The following is a 16,459-nucleotide window of genomic DNA, read 5'->3' as shown; positions in this document are numbered from 1 at the left end:
TAAAAAAAGTATTTTTTTATAAAACGGTCGCTGTATCCTGACAGTAGTACATGAAACAGGTAACCTGAAAAAAAGCATGTTCCTCTGTGTCCTCCGGTGCTCCTAGCGGCATCTGCAAGATTACACAGACCAGAGGAAAACAAGCACTAAGAGCTGATCTGAGGTCTGCTGTCTGAGACCCGGCTGTCAATCACTCGCGAACTCCGACCAAACGGTCAAACTAGGCCGCGCTGATCAAATATGAATCAATATTCTGTTACTGTAATGCCTATTTCTCTCCTCAGATGTTTTCAGAATCATCTTGTGCACGGTTTAGCTGTAAAATGAGAAAGTTTGTGACGCCGCCGCCATTGTGAAATCTGTTGAAGGAACGCCAAGTTCTGGTCACATGACCGGAGCACAGCCAATAGGAACGCTCTCTCTCTCTGAAATGATCTGTGATTGGTCAAAGTCTCCCATCACGGGCTAGATTTTCTAAAGCCTGAAAACAGAGCCATGAGGAGGAGCAGAAGTCTAGTTATCTCTCAGAACACTTGAATTACAATATGCTGAAAGGTTATTATGGAATTGTTGCCCAATGATGCCAAAAATATACTGCCTACTGCAGCTTTAACTGGCATCCCTAATAAATAGATAGATAGATAGAGGATATGTTAATATCCATATTGATATTTTTGTATTTTGTAGGACTGGTGAAACTTAACGGGATAATAACTCATTAACGCAAATTTGTTTTAACGCCACTAATTTATTTAACTCATTAATGCTACTTGCAATTTTTTTAGATTGTAGCAGGCACAGTTTTGAAGCTAGAGTGAAGAAACTGACATCTTAAAACTAAGGAATCCAACCATGTCATACGAGCTTGTAGGGCTGCACAATTAATCGAACATTAACGGTTTTGGCTTCCCACAATTAAATGAACGGCTGCGATATTGACGTTTAAAATGCGTGCTCCGCTCATAGTAGACTCTGCTGCATAAATCAAACGCTTCCTGAACTAAAAGCTAGAGATGAACCGTCAATCAGCAGTCGATCGAAGCCGGCCGGTTTTCAGCAGTCTCATATATCCGCATATATATACACACACGTGTGCAGCGGCCACATGGCGGTTTTACGTCGGCACACAGCGGCACAGTCAGTAACGTCACTAATACACATAGCAGCGACGTACATGAAACCTGCCTTGGCGGGGGTCTGCGCACTCCGACTGCATTTCTAGTTCTTTGTGGTTTTCTCCTGAAACTTGATTGGATGCTGTTGGATTGGTTCAAACAAAGTGGATCTGGGGAGTTAAGTGTAAGATAATCAAATGCAAGTCTCAATAACATTCACCGGAAATAAAGAGTCCAGAGTTGAATAAAAAAAAACACCACTTTTCAGAGATTCAGCAATAAGCAACAAAAGATAGAAATTCTATTTGGTCAGTTCAGTTTTTTCCCCCACGAGTGAATCCTCTTCTCGAACATAAAGGATCTCAGGATCTCGCTGCTGCATGGCGCTGTTGTGTGTGTGTGTGTGTGTGTGTGTGTGTGTGTGTGTGTGTGTGTGTGTGTGTGTGTGTGTGTGTGTGTGTGTGTGTGTGTGTGTGTGTGTGTGTGTGTGTGTGTGTGTGTGTGTGTGTGTGTGTGTGTGTGTGTGTGTGTGTGTGTGTGTGTGTGTCTCAAACTCCGACGCAGAGGACAGAAGCAGCCGTATTTGGCGCTTGGCGGGTGTTAATTTCGGACCCTGCAGGCATCGTACGGTACCTTTGGTACTTTAGAAAAAGAGCACTGTCACGTTTTTAGAACTTTGGCATCGACTTGGTACCGAAGTATCGGTTCTCGTGACATCCCTAGTCCCAACTCTTATGGTCATTGTTGTGATTTTGTATTGGACTGCATCATGTTTAAAAGGGTGTTGGTAAAAAACATTTTTTTCCAGATAGATGATTGAAAATATGTAACACGCAATAATGTTGTGTTAATACCCCACAACAAACTACAGCATGAAAAAAGAGCAGAGTTAAATCATCAATTTCCTGACACAATATCAGCAACATTTAAGTGCATTACAGTTTGCAGGTATTTCTGTTCCTGGTCACTCGATGTATTTATTTCTCTAGAGGTGTAATTAGAGCCAATCAAGTATTTTGGACTAACTTGCACTGATCAAATTCGGTTTGATTTTGCCCTGCTGAGATATTTTCAGCAGTGGCTGTCCTACATTTACGTCATAAACACACATAAATTGCTTATGATTTAATAATTGGTGTAATTTAGAGCTCAGTAGCTTACTGTATGTCTGCAATGCCAGTGTTTCATGGGGCGGTAGTAACGGCTCATTTCAACATCACAAAATGTTGCCAGTTAGCATTGTTTAGTAAGTGTGATTACGTTACTTCTGAGCAAAAATCCTCATCTGAGGTGGTTTGCATTACTTTGTCTGCTTGCTGATAGTAGTTTCCATGGAAAACACAATCCTGTCTCACTAGAGACAGAGGGGTTTGGGGCACAGATAAGTGTCGCCGAGCCAACATGCCAGAGAACGGCATCACCTCTTCTTCTGCTGTCTTTGCCACAGAGTTGTTTCCCCGTCTCCTGGGTCAGGGACAGATCCCCAAACAACTCAGCCACGGCAGCCTTATTCTCTTGTGAAGGTGATGCAACTGGCTCTATAGTGTGAAGTCTGCTGCTGCTGCTGCTGCTGTTGTTGTTGTTGTAGCCTGATTATGTAGGATTAGCAAAAATTGTCAGTGACAGGAAGTAGACACACTGGCCCGCTCTTACTTTACACAATGCCATGTGGATTGTATAATAGTATCCTGTTTGCTGTTGCTGTGACCGGGTTCCCCTCAGGTCATCATTAAATGTCCTATATATGGGATTCAGAGCATTAATATGGTGGTGACCAATTATCTTCAATGTAAAGATCTAGTGGAGTAAGAGCAGAGAAGGAAGTTGGTCTCCCTCTCTCTGTGTTGTAATGCGAGCTCCTCTGTAGCCGGGTCAGCCAGCGTGTGCATGTTAGTGAGTGTATGTGCCTCTCTCCGTTGTGCCCCGCTGGCTAGCTAACGGCCGCCGCTCCGCACTGCTCTCAGCTGACAGTTACAGCTGATTACGCCATCCCGACCCACGCCGTCATTGCGTAAGCGTAGCGACCACCCTCTAGTTCCCCTCCTTTAGGTTAACACGGTTTGCTCCGTCAGCACTGTTGCCACTGTTTGCACTGTTAGCGCCGTTAGCACGGTCAGCTGCTAGCCGCCGGCTCCGCGGTTTCCATGTTGAGACAATAGATACACTCTGAATTCCGTATTAAACACCTTTTTAAAGATTAATCTTAATCTCCATAGTAGAAAGCAGAGCTATGATCACATTATACCGTTTGAGGTGTAATAGGTGGTGTTCACACGTTTTACTAGATATTTTTTAATACAGTCGCTCCAGGAGAGACTGTTAGCGTACTGGTCACATGGCAAACGATTCAGTGACACGACGCAACGGAAGTTACGCCCATAATTCATGCAAGGCATCATTGGGGCTAGGAATAAGGTAGATACAAACTGCTTGTCATGTGTGAACTTCACTGCATTTGTGTGTGTTTTTTTTTGAGACTCCCCTGATGTGAATGATCCACAAATGCATTTTCTTTTTCAACAAGGAATTATCTGTAGCCAATCCGATGTTTCCTTCAACACTTAGATGGGGTGCACAAGTCTTTGCCAAAGCTAGCTACTTTCCCTGTTGATGTTCACCCTGAGCATGACGTAAATCTCTGAAATGGAGACCTGGAGCTCACAGTACCCATGAGAGTGTTTCATCCACTTAACTGCCATTAAATGCACAGAAATTGTCCTTCTCCTGGGAAAGGGGGGGCTGCAGACACTGAGCTCCAGGCTTTACATGGCTGATTATTCTCAGGGGAAATGGGCTTTGAGCTGGCCCTTATTTTGGGATCATCTCTCTGGCTCTCAGTGAGTTTTTTTTTAAATATATGGCTCCCAACCTTTTTAGATAATGAAACCACTGACAAAAGCAATGTCGGATCATGGTCTCCTGACATGTGCTTGGATGCAGAAACTGAAGAAGTAATATTGCCCTGGTGGTTCGTCCCCCCCTTTGTATTTTTTTAGTTGATAGTTTGCAGTGAATTGGTACCCAAATTAGTTCATTAAATGATTTATAAGTGTTCAGGTGGAGGAGAAGTAGCCTGGGGAAAAAAAGTGAAACCATAGACTGTATAAAATATGGACGTAGTCTCCGTGACGTCACCTATAGGTTTCTGAAGAGCCGTTGTGAAGCTCAGTGTGGGTGGCTCCGGCCGAGTCCATCTCAGCACACAGCCTAAAGCCCAGGACAAACAGAGAACGTCTGGAGCGCGTGGCGGCTGCGTTTCATGTTGCTTTTTATTTCGGCGTTCATCTCAAGCGCGTCTCAGCTGCGTCTCTTATAGAGAATAGAGGTCTTGCCTATTTTTGAAGCGTGGCGTGTGCGGTTCACAGCAATAACAGACACTGAAAGTGATCTATTGACTGTATATTGACATCATACCAGCAACATTACTACAGTTTTGATGTCTATCTGTAGAAAATGTTACGGATATGAAAATAAGTAAAGACTTATTTTTAAATCAACACTTCCTGCTTTCATTTAAAAGAAAAAAAAAAAAGCCTCAAGCGTTTTTTTCTGTGGACAGAATTCCCTCATTTGTTAACATGAGGCTTTTATTTATATAAATATGTGCCGGACAGTGTTGGAGAACATGCAGTGACTTGCAAAGCTCCATGAATGAATATAGTACGGAGTTTTAATTGTGGATTATTACTATTATTTACAAATTACCACATGGTTCTTAACCTTTCTCTGTCTAAAATAAATATAAATTACATTTATAATGAAATTAAATGGCCATTTTGAAAGGCAAACTCTATGTAGAAAGAAAGAGCTTCCAGCAGAAACGCAGCTGGTGTGAACACCCGTCGCCTGAATCACGCAGCCGCCACGCGCTCCTGACGTTCCCAGTGTGGATGAGGGGTAACTCCCAGCTAATACAGAAATGGGCGGAGGTGGATTGTCGGTGGAGCTGCGGCGGTTCCCGCCTGACGCAGCAGAGCAGACAGCTAGCGGCAAGCAAACTTCGCCTTTGGAGCCGGCCTCAAGTGGCCTTTTGAAGAACTACAGTTTTTGGCACTTCCGCGTTGGCTTCATTTGTCGGCACAAGAGGTTGCCGCTTGAGTGATTCACTATTTGTCAACACTAAAGAAGTATAGCTGAAGAAAATACTCAATCCGTGAAATGTTTTTTGGCGAGAAATTTCAGGTGGATCATCAACGATTAATAATCAGTTCTCAAAAACCAGTATGCAAACGGTAATAAAGGAGTGTATGTTGAAGTACATGGGGTTTATTGTTTTGCTTGTTTTTTTTTACCATGGTATCAAATTGGTATTAAGAATCATGGACTACTACATTTCTGGTGTCTTCCCATCCCTAGATAGATTTATTACATGTTTCTGTACATTTTAACAATTCCATATATTTTGGTAGGACAACCTACCTACATAGTAAACCTCTAAATAGACTGGACTTTGATGCTCAACAGTATTTTCCATTTCCACAGTCAGTTTAGTGGTGAAATTACCTTTTTTATTTTGGCTGAAATTAAAACAGGATTTAAAAAAGGCTTCATTTAAGGCCGATGGAATTGCCGACGCTCTGATGTTCAAACAAGATCCGGCCATATTTCAATTATCTTTATTATATTGCAGCCACATGTGTTGTATCGTGTACATTGAGCAGTAGTGTCAATGATGAGTTTACCCTTCACTGACTGAATCAATCTCTCTCCCTGTTTTCCAGGCTAGGTGTGTGCGTGCTGACCTAATGGTGTAACGGGAGTAAAGATGAGCATTAGCAGTGATGAGGTCAACTTCCTGGTCTACAGATACCTACAGGAGTCAGGTATCCTCTCAAGTCCTTATCATATTCATCAATGGGGGGTGTAACGGTATATCCGTATTGAACCGTTAGGTTTGGGTTTGACCCCAAACAGCTGTTTATGTCTACCGCTCGCACAGATGGAACAGAAATTCTGGAGCATGAATTTTACCTGGAAAGTTTAGGCGGTGCATCAGTCAGCTGTAGTGTGGGTGATGGCTTAGAAGGGAGCCCACAAACTGGAGAAACTCTTACGAGATTGATAAAGTTAGGAATTGATCTTGGAACAGTTAAGGTTAGGATAGTTTGTCGGGCTTTTTGCAAGTTTTTGCAGATCTCAGATCAGATTTCCCAGTTCGCGGGCTCCCTTCTAGACACAACCTGTAGCATGCTTGTTGGTCAACAGTAGATGTCACATAGAAGTGGTGTACATCATCTGACAGCTGGGAACCTGAAGATACAATTTGAGATGCAATTTGAGTTTTACGCCATTCTAGTCATAAATAAGAAATACGAATGAATGAATTAATTAAAATAAATTGTGAAAGTGTATAAGGGCTTAGAACATTATGATATAAGTATGTGATGGTCATCCTCATGCTCTATTATGTCTCATAAGTTGTTGCAACCAGTTTTTGGTTGATACCATTTGTTGCACAGATTTAGTGCTGAATTTAAAACATTTTTATCATAAAATATATATATATATATATATATATGCAGTGTATATATATATATATACATATATATATATGTATATATATATATATATATATATATATACATATATATATATATATGTATATATATGTATATATATATATATAATTAACTTATATAAATATATAAATATATATTTATATAAGAAGTGACTATCTCTGTTGTTGCTTGTAATATTGGTGTATCCAGCAGGTGCATGACAGTTTGTTCAGGTCAATGTGGTCGCTGTGTATACACAACACAGTCGGTGTGGGTCAGCTTGTTGTATGAAAGGCATGTTTTAGTGAAGAAAAATTGTTGGGGGAGGGTGACACCATACACACAAAGAATTAGGCAGATGAGAAGCATTGTCTGTCGCCAGTATGTGTACAATGCCTCTCAGAATTAGTGGGAATTAACAGTGGGATAGAGTGATCCACTACTCAATCAATCATAGATGGTAAAAAGACTGCATTTATATACAGTAGCACCCCTACCCTAAGAACAGTGCTAAAGGCTGTACGAAGTGTCGCTTTCACCCACACGCTCATACATGGAGATGCCATGCAAAGTGCTGACCTGCACATTGGGGGGTAAACTTGGGTTCAGGTGGATAAATAGTGGTGCCTTTCAAACAGATAAAAAACCTAATAGTTAAAATGAGTCTCAATAATGAGTCTCTCCCCCCCCCCCCCATATCACTGCAGAGGAGCTGCCAGCAGGCTCAGTTCAGCTGGCACTGGTTCCACGTGTGTGTCAATGAAAGTTGTACTGTCTGAAACCTAACCTTCCTATGCCTCGTATCATATTACATTGTATATTTTGTAAGGCACAAATGGCTCATATAAATCATAAATGTCCTGGGACGGTTGTATTGCTGTTCCATCTTTTATTGAAACACAAAAGTGGAGCAAAAAAGCAATGAAACGGTGATAGATTTGTGTTTCTATACAAGAACGTGCTTGCTGTGGATTACAGGCCTGGGGGGGGAGGCAGTAGTAGCCAGAGGTTGCAATACAAGCGATCTCTTTTATAATCTCAAAAAAACTCCAAAAGTAAAGAATAGTAGCAGCGGTGTGCAAAGAGCAAGATGGCTTTATGGCTAGTGGAGAAAACACAAAATGTTAAATTAATCACGGGGGAAACTATTATTTACTGTGATATACAGTATATCGTTGCATTCCAGTGTTCAAAACATCTTCTCCTCTCCTGCCCTCTTTCTCCTGTGCTTCTCCTCTTCAGGGTTCTCCCACTCAGCGTTTACATTTGGTATAGAGAGTCACATCAGCCAGTCCAACATCAATGGTGCTCTGGTTCCCCCTGCTGCCCTCATCAGCATCATCCAGAAGGGCCTGCAGTACGTCGAGGCTGAAGTCAGCATCAATGAGGTGGGACAGAAACCCTCTCCTCTCCTCTCCTCTTCTCTCCTCTCCTCTCTAACTGGTTATTTCTCCTCTCCTCTCCTCTCCTCTCCTCTCCTGTCCTCTCCTCTCCTCTCTAACTGCTTATTTCTCCCACTATGTAGGACGGAACATTATTTGACGGGCGGCCCATTGAGTCTCTGTCCCTAATCGACGCCGTGATGCCAGACGTTGTTCAGACGAGGCAGCAGGCCTACCGGGACAAAATGGCCCAGCAGCAGGCTGCCGCTTCAATACCGTCATTGGCCACCGGAGGCAGCATCGCCGGCAACGCCAAGAACGGAGAGAATACTGCCAACGGGGAGGAGAACGGAGCCCATGCCTTAGCTAGTCAGTAATATATTTACAATACAAAAAAACAAAACATGCAAATGATAATTAAGCTACCTGCAATGACAAAGCGATACTTTTATTAAGGAGGAAATATTATTTTTGACCTTGGAAATAGTAGTTTGACAAAGTATTTTCTAAACATTGCTGACTTGTTAACTTGACATCCTGCCTCGCTGTGTGTCACCCATCAAACTCTGTACTTAGACAACCACACGGACCTGATGGAGGTGGACGGAGATGTGGACATCCCTCAGAACAAGGCCATGGTCTTGAGGGGCCACGAGTCAGAGGTCTTCATCTGTGCCTGGAACCCAGTCAGCGATCTGCTGGCATCGGGGTTAGTCACCTTCCCTTTCCTCCCATTTTCCAAACAAACAAACCAGATAAAACTGGTTAACAAACAGTGTTAGAGAGGTACCTGTTGTCTATGGAAACATGGTTTATGTTTAAACGTGTCGGTCCGTCTCAGGTCCGGTGATTCGACGGCTCGTATCTGGAACCTGAGTGAAAACAGTACGAGCAGCTCCACGCAGCTGGTCCTGAGACACTGCATACGAGAGGGAGGGCAGGACGTTCCCAGCAACAAAGACGTCACCTCGCTAGACTGGAATGTAAGCACGCTAACACACTTGCACATCATGTTAACAAATGAGTCACTCTGCATGGGTGCATTCATTCAAAATATGGGACTAGGTCCGCGACCATGAATGGGATAAGCGGTTACGGATAATGAATGAATGAATGTTTGGTGATGTTTGGACAAACCGTCATTGATTTATGGCCAGATTTGCACCAAGCCCATGCACATGCACATGTTTGGAACTGATGGCGCCCCCTTTTGAGCGATATCAAAATAATTTTACACACATGGTTCAACATTGTTATGAAACATATCCTTTGAGATTTGTAATGATTGGACGAACGATTTGTTTTATTCCACTTCCCTTTGTATTACCCCCAAGTGGTCGACTTAAATGAAACTTTCAGGGTATGTTTCAGGTACTCTTGCACGTTTTGTGATGATTGGACCAACTGTTGTTGACTTTAGTTGTTGTATTTATGTGCTGAGCCATGCCCTTTTGAAGTTCATTGGTCAATATCTTGAAAACACAATGAGATATCAACAAGCTTTATGCAACTTTTGATAAGCTTGGTCCAATAATGAGACACAGAAAATGTGGTAGTAATCAGACCTACGGTTTAGGAGGCGATGTTATGGAATGTGTTTTTCAAAAAAATCGAAATTACAGAACATCTTGTCAGGTGGACGTTAGTGGTGGTTGTGGCCTTTTTTGTAGAGCACATGGAGCTGGACATGTGTGCCAACATTTCCAGTTATGGTACCAAGTTTCATGTCTGTAGCTCGTTCCAGCTCACAGCAAATTGAGCAAAGGCATAACATAGCATATAATGTTAAATAGGCAACGCCCACATGCACTGATCAATATGACACTTCAGATCTTGGTTAACGCCCCCAGAGTAAGTGCACCAAATCTGATGAAATTCTGTCTACAGGGTTTTGAGCTACACACTTTTTGTGGCGCCCCCTATGTGTTGAGCTGAAAATGATTTGGTACGCCTATTCCCAAACACGTACTGAAGATATCTACCAAGATTTATGATGATGGGATTAATGGTCAATTAATTATGGCCAATTTCCTGCTAAGTAAGTCCCTACCCCCTTAAAGTTCTTTGGTCAATATCTTCAAAATGCAATGAGATAACAAGCTTTATGCAACTTTTGGCCTTTCCATTATCGCGTCTCTGGGCATTTATTACAGCGCCACCGTCTGGCCGATTGGGGTCATATTTCTTGGGATGCACTTGCACATCATTTCCAGTTATTGTGCCAAGTTTCATGTTTCTAGCTCATTCCAGCTCACGGCAATTTGAGCCAGTGCACTTCGTCGGTGCTCAGGCCCTAATAATGAACCAGCACAAACTCGATAGGGTTTTAGCCCTTTGGGGTTTGAACTCTAATTTACTGGCACAAACTCAATTGACCCTTCGCTAAGTCCCGCCCCTCAAATGCAGACTGGCCAATCATATTGTAGCATTGGCCAGCTTTGACCAGGGTCCGACAGCTATAAGGCTGTGCTCCTTAGACTCTCCTGTAATCGTTTCAGATTTTCTTCATGTTCAGGTTGTTTTTGTGGATTTTGAGCTAGCGTTAGCACTATGCTATGCTAGCTACTGAAGGTATACTGAATGTATACATATGTGGCTTTTTAATCATTGTAAGTCAACATTGAATAAAGACCTACCCGGCTTTACAGGAACAGTGTTGTTGTCCTTAAATTCATCATCCTTTGTCTCGATCGCCAGGTGATGCGGTGGTTCACCTTTACACTGTGATCTGTGAGGCTTTAGCTTCTATCTTTATCTTTTTAACCTTTTTTTTGCTGCTGAATCAGTTTGACATCCTGGATATATCCTTCAAACGCATAGTGTAGACTCTTCTGTCTGCTTTTCTCTGAAATCGCTTTTCCCCCCAAAAAATTACATAATATTTATGCAGTGTGTGCTCTATGGAATCTATGGATTTGTACTTAATGTACTGCATGTACAGTCCTGTCTGCAACAGAAAGGCAACAAGTGCCTCATCAAACAGGAATACTCAGAGTATTCTGAACATAACTGTTGATGATGTCTAACGGTGGAAGATCATCCGAGAGTGGAATTTTCCTTTAGTTCAGCCAGTGGATTGTGAACCTGAGCCAAGGGCACAGGCAAAAAAAATGTCCTGGAAAGCGTCCATGCTGATGGTAAACACAGGCTTCACTTCAAATCCCAGCTGAACGACAGCAAATCCATTCAGCCTGGACTCCGTAAGGCAAATTCTGCAACTGCAAAAGACAACGTGGATCTGTGTCCAATGTGTCCAAACTGGCCTTGCCTTGCTCATCTGTCCGGCGCGCGCACACACACTCTCTTTAAGCCACTCTTACACTTGTTTCTCTTTCTCTCTGACAGAGCGAGGGTACGCTGTTAGCAACAGGCTCCTATGACGGCTTTGCCAGAATATGGACGAAGGATGGTGAGATGACTTTAATTCATTAACCCCTTAACACTCCCGACGGCCCGGCCGCCGTTCTGTCTTTTAGAGTTTGTAGCGGGCTCAGTTTTAGAGCTAAACTGAAGGTGGTATCATATGAAACTAGAAAAACCTAAGGAATCCATTGGGACCAACCATGTCATGCTAGCTTGTTGGGAAGAATGTTGAATAACGCTAAGAAATTAGGCAAAGAAAAACTGGCATGGCCATTTTCAAAGGGGTCCCTTGACCTCTGAACTCAAGATATGTGAATGAAAATGAGTTCTTTGGGTACCCATGAGTCTCCTCTTTACAGATTTACCCAATTTATGCTAATCCCATGGAGTTTTGGGCTAAAACTATGTAGTTTTACACCGGGTTCACATCAGGAACGGAAGCGCCACGATTTTCGGAGAAGCACTGACCGCATCCTTCTGGCGCCCATGTTAAATCAATGTTGGTGTTCACACAGCACAGCTCCACGCCACGGAGCTCCGTGGCCGGCTCGCGATCCTCAGCGATAGTTTCGGCATCTGGTCTATTTCCTCCACGGACCGCGAGCAAAATTGACAGGAAAACAACACTGATAATCTACACTGCTCAAAAAAATGAAGGGAACACTTAAATCACACATCAGATCTTGATGAACGAATTATTCAAGTTGAAGTTCTTTACTGATGCACGTTGTATAATTTACAGCAGTCAGGGTTCCGTTGGCTATGACATGGAGGTCTGTGAGACCCTCCAAGGATATCCCTCCCCAGACCATCACTGACCCACCGCCCAACCGGTCATGCTGGAGGATGTTACAGGCAGCGTAACGTTCACCACGGCGTCTTCAGACTCTTTCACGCCTGTCACATGTGCTCAGCGTGAACCTGCTCTCATCTGTGAAGAGAACCAATGGCGGACCTGCCAATTCTGGTGTTCTCTGGCGAATGCCAATGGAGCTGCACGGTGCTGGGCTGTGAGCACAGGTCCCACTAGAGGACGTCGGGCCCTCCGCCACCCTCATGGAGTCTGTTTCTGACAGTTTGGTCAGAAACATGCACACCAGTAGCGTGCTGGAGGTCATTCTGTAGGGCTCTGGCAGTGCTCCTCCTGTTCCTCCTCACACAAAGGAGCAGATACCGGTCCCGTCCGGCCCTCCTCGTGTAACGGCCGGTCTCCCGGTATCTCCTCCGTGCTCTTGAGACTTTGCTGGGAGACGCAACAAAACCTTCTTGTAACCGCACGTATGGATGTGCCATCCTGGAGGAGCTGGACTACCTGTGCAACCTGATTGGGCTGCAGGTACCGCCTCATAATACAAGTAGTGACGAGGACACTAGCAGAACACAAAACTAGAGTAGAATCAGTCAGGAAGGATGAGGAGAGAGCAGCTTTCTGTGGCCACCACATGCAAAACCATTCCCTTTTTGGGGGTTGTCTTGCTGTTGCCTCTCCATTGCACCTGTCGTCACTTTCATTTGCACTAAAGCAGCTGAAAGTGATTCACAATCACTTGTGCTTCCTAAATGGACAGATTGATATCCCCGAAGTTTAACTGACTTGGTGTTATACTGTGATGATTAAGTGTTCCCTTCATTTTTTTTGAGCAGTGTATAATAAACGATATAAATGATTATCTGATTCTGATAAGATGATCAAATATCCATCCCACAAACGACAAACGATATAAATGATTATCTGATTCTGATAAGATGATCAAATATCCATCCCACAAACGTCTTTGACTCCCCCCAAACCTCTCTCCCTGCAGTTCCCCGGAGTTTTGATTCCCTCCGAGTCCCTCCACCCAATCACATTTCAAAATCCGTCCACTATATTTATCAGAAACAGCCTCGTGTCGCTGCTGTTTGTGATCGTGGTTTTTAAATTACGTACTTATTCCACATATTTGACAGTTGTTTTTAAACAGAGAGAGAAACACACACAAGCAGACAGACAGAGAGAGAGCTCTATAGTAAACAGCAGAGGAGCAGAATCGCTTGTTGACCGTTGCGGAGAAATGCGCTTCTGGTGTGAACAGCCAGGCTTCAGCTCGCACGGCGCTGTTGTTCTCTATGTGAACCCACATTTATGCATGTACAGTACAAATGTGCTATTTTTGCCTATTCTAAAAATGATGTATTTGAATATTTCTGCATACTGGGGTCCCTAAACAGTCTTGGAGATACATAAATTGGGTATGACTGGAAAGCTGAGACTTGTGGATCCAATTGTATTCATGTGTGATGATGTTAGTCCCCATAGTATCCATTTCATTGTAGTGAGACCATTTTTTTGAAACTGTTGTGACCTCTAGGATAATATCAGCATCATGAATCTTTAAAACCCCAAACTAGAGACCTAGAGCATTCAGAGGATGGATGGCTTCCCTAGGTAGATGGACAATAAGGGGTTTACACAACAGAAGTGCTCTCCATCCAATCGCTGAAAAATGCAATTCTTGCAGAGATGTGGCTTGGCGACTTCAAATTTGAAGTCGATCTGATTAATTCTGTAGGAAGAGTTTGTTAAACAAGAAAATATACACAAAATTAAAAATGACCGACTTTTTTTTAAGTCTACATGTGATACATGTGCCTACCAAGTTCTGTACATCTAGGTCAAACGTACCACGAGGGCTGCTTCGTTGAAATTTTGGCAACGGCGTTCCATTATAAACTCAAAAGCTTTGCAGTTTTGCATCACAGAAGTCTTAACATTGCCCTGATTGAATTTGAGGTGGATCTGGTTAACCTGCTAGGAGCAGTACACCAAAATATAGCAACTATAACTTCCTGTTGCCAGCAGGTGGCGCTATGAGCATGATGCAAAATTGGACTGTAGATGTCCTCAGGCCGGGACTGTCATCAAACGTGGGAAATTAGGAAAAGATCTGACCATGTGGAGTCGGAGTTTCTTTTTTCATGGCAAGACATCGAAATTTGCTGCGCCATCAAGGCAAAGTCGTTCAACAAAAAGTCACAACATTCACTATAAAGCATCATCAAGGTCTTAAATTTTGGGATGGATCTGATGAATCTCTGCGGAGGTGGTCGTAAAAGTACACAACCTGTAACTTCCTGTTGCCAGTAGGTGGCGCTATGACTACGAGTCAACATTGGCCTGTAGATGTCTTCAGGCCGGGACTTTTATCCAGCACGTGAAATTTGGAGCAGATTAGACAAAGTTACAATTTCACTTTTCATGGCAAAAGGCGCTTTTTTGGCTGCCACGCCACAGCAGATGGTACTGACTAAATGTGAAGTTGATCTGAATAATTTTTCTAGGAGGATTTCATTAAAGTACAGCGCCTTGAAATGGTGAGAAAGTGCCCTATAATTCAGAATGGCCGATTTGCTGTTGGGTTTATAGTATACCTCCAAAAGGTAAATGAAGTTGAAACGCACCGCAGGGGCGACTCAATGGGGCAGTGCTATTTAGCCATTTTGCAATGCCCATGCCCAAGTCATTAAAATATATAAATGTTCACCATGTGTGATGCGTGTGCAAAGTTTCATGCATTTTCGAGCACCTATAGCCCCTCAGAAATGTGATTCATTTGGAGGAGGAAGGAGAAGAAGAGGATGATGATGAGGATGATGATGATAATGATTATTTCAATATGGCCTGGCTGACCCCTGATTGTGCTCTGGTGATTTTCTTTTTTTTTTGCCTATCCTGTACTACAGCCTGTGTGCCACATGGCTTAGTTAATCCTTGAACAATGCTGCCAGCTAGAGGCTGGTCTGCATATTGCCATTCAGGTGTTGGTGAACTATTTTGTGTTTTTTAGACCCCTTAACCCTTATTTCATCAATAGGGGACATTTTTTGCTATTCAATTTTTAATTGTTGGATCATTTTGGCTCTTATTGCATATGGCATAAATTTTGGCAAGGGTGTGAGTTTTTTTTTTTGGAGCCCTGTAGTGTTTGATGCAATGCATCAAAATCAATGTTGCTAATCATTGTTATATCCCAGACAGAATTTCTTTTCTTTTTTTTCATAAAAAAACAACAGTGGCATTAAAGCTGGCATTTAAAGGGTTAAAATTCTGAAATGAGTAAATATTTGGTAGTGATGTTGATTTAAAAATGTAACTCTGTGAAAGTGGAAAATAATATTAATATATATAATTGAATAGTTTAAGGAAGGGGATATTTTTTGTCCTCTAAGGACATCATTTTTAAAGGGATGCATTTTAAAGGGTTAATGGCTTGTTTTTATTTTTTCAAATTTGATACTGACATATTTCGTTCCCTCTCTGTGTGCTTCGCTCCACAGGGAACCTGGCCAGTACACTTGGCCAACACAAAGGTCCCATCTTTGCCCTTAAGTGGAATAAAAAAGGCAATTTTATCCTCAGCGCAGGAGTAGACAAGGTAAACCAGGATCCGTTCTCGAAATCAGTTCGAGGTCAACATCATTAAATAAATTCATAGAACGATTTCTCATGTGACTTTTCATGCAAGTCAATCAAACGAATGTGCTGTGTAGTCATTGTTAGCTCTAACTGCACATGTGCATGTGTCCTGCCAGACAACAATCATATGGGATGCCCATACAGGAGAAGCCAAACAACAGTTTCCCTTCCATTCAGGTACAAAGCACCTCTATAATGTCACATAGAATTTTTCGAGCTTGGCTTTTCGATCTTGCTAACATCTATCTCTCTCAATCTCCCACAGCTCCAGCACTAGACGTGGATTGGCAGAGCAACAACACGTTCGCCTCCTGTAGTACAGACATGTGCATTCATGTCTGTAAACTGGGACAGGACAGGCCCATTAAAACATTTCAGGGACACACAGTGAGTCCTTTGTTTGTGTGTATGTGAACATCTTTATCCTTATTACTGATGTGTGTCTGTTGAAGGGGCCAAAGCACCCAAAGGAGGTTGAAAGAAGGGTTACTGTCACTGTGTGATTGTCTTTTAATATGAATATTTGGTCTAATCTGGTTTGAATGAGGGCTGCACGGTGGTGCAGTGGTTAGCTCTGTCGCCTCACAGCAACAGCCGATTCCGGCTAGGGGCCCTTCTGTGTGGAGTTTGCATATTCTCTCTGTG

At 42.8% G+C, this 16,459-nt stretch overlaps 1 protein-coding gene across 1 annotated transcript in view; it reads left to right on the top strand.

The window, feature by feature from the left end:
• The window catches only part of LOC119488164 (F-box-like/WD repeat-containing protein TBL1XR1), a 61,530-nt gene that overhangs the window by 26,516 nt on the left and 18,555 nt on the right, over positions 1–16,459 (top strand). The window contains exons 3-11 of the mRNA XM_037769525.1: positions 5,837–5,938; positions 7,856–8,001; positions 8,139–8,364; positions 8,572–8,704; positions 8,837–8,978; positions 11,341–11,404; positions 15,676–15,773; positions 15,931–15,991; positions 16,080–16,201. Coding sequence (XP_037625453.1) covers positions 5,881–5,938; positions 7,856–8,001; positions 8,139–8,364; positions 8,572–8,704; positions 8,837–8,978; positions 11,341–11,404; positions 15,676–15,773; positions 15,931–15,991; positions 16,080–16,201 — 1,050 coding nt within the window. The 5' untranslated portion in view covers positions 5,837–5,880. The remainder of the gene's footprint in view (positions 1–5,836; positions 5,939–7,855; positions 8,002–8,138; positions 8,365–8,571; positions 8,705–8,836; positions 8,979–11,340; positions 11,405–15,675; positions 15,774–15,930; positions 15,992–16,079; positions 16,202–16,459) is intronic.

This window comes from Sebastes umbrosus, chromosome 5, assembly GCF_015220745.1.
Source record: "Sebastes umbrosus isolate fSebUmb1 chromosome 5, fSebUmb1.pri, whole genome shotgun sequence".
NCBI lineage: Eukaryota > Metazoa > Chordata > Actinopteri > Perciformes > Sebastidae > Sebastes > Sebastes umbrosus.
Note: the sequence above shows the minus strand (reverse complement) of the source record. Positions and strands in the feature narration are given on the sequence as shown.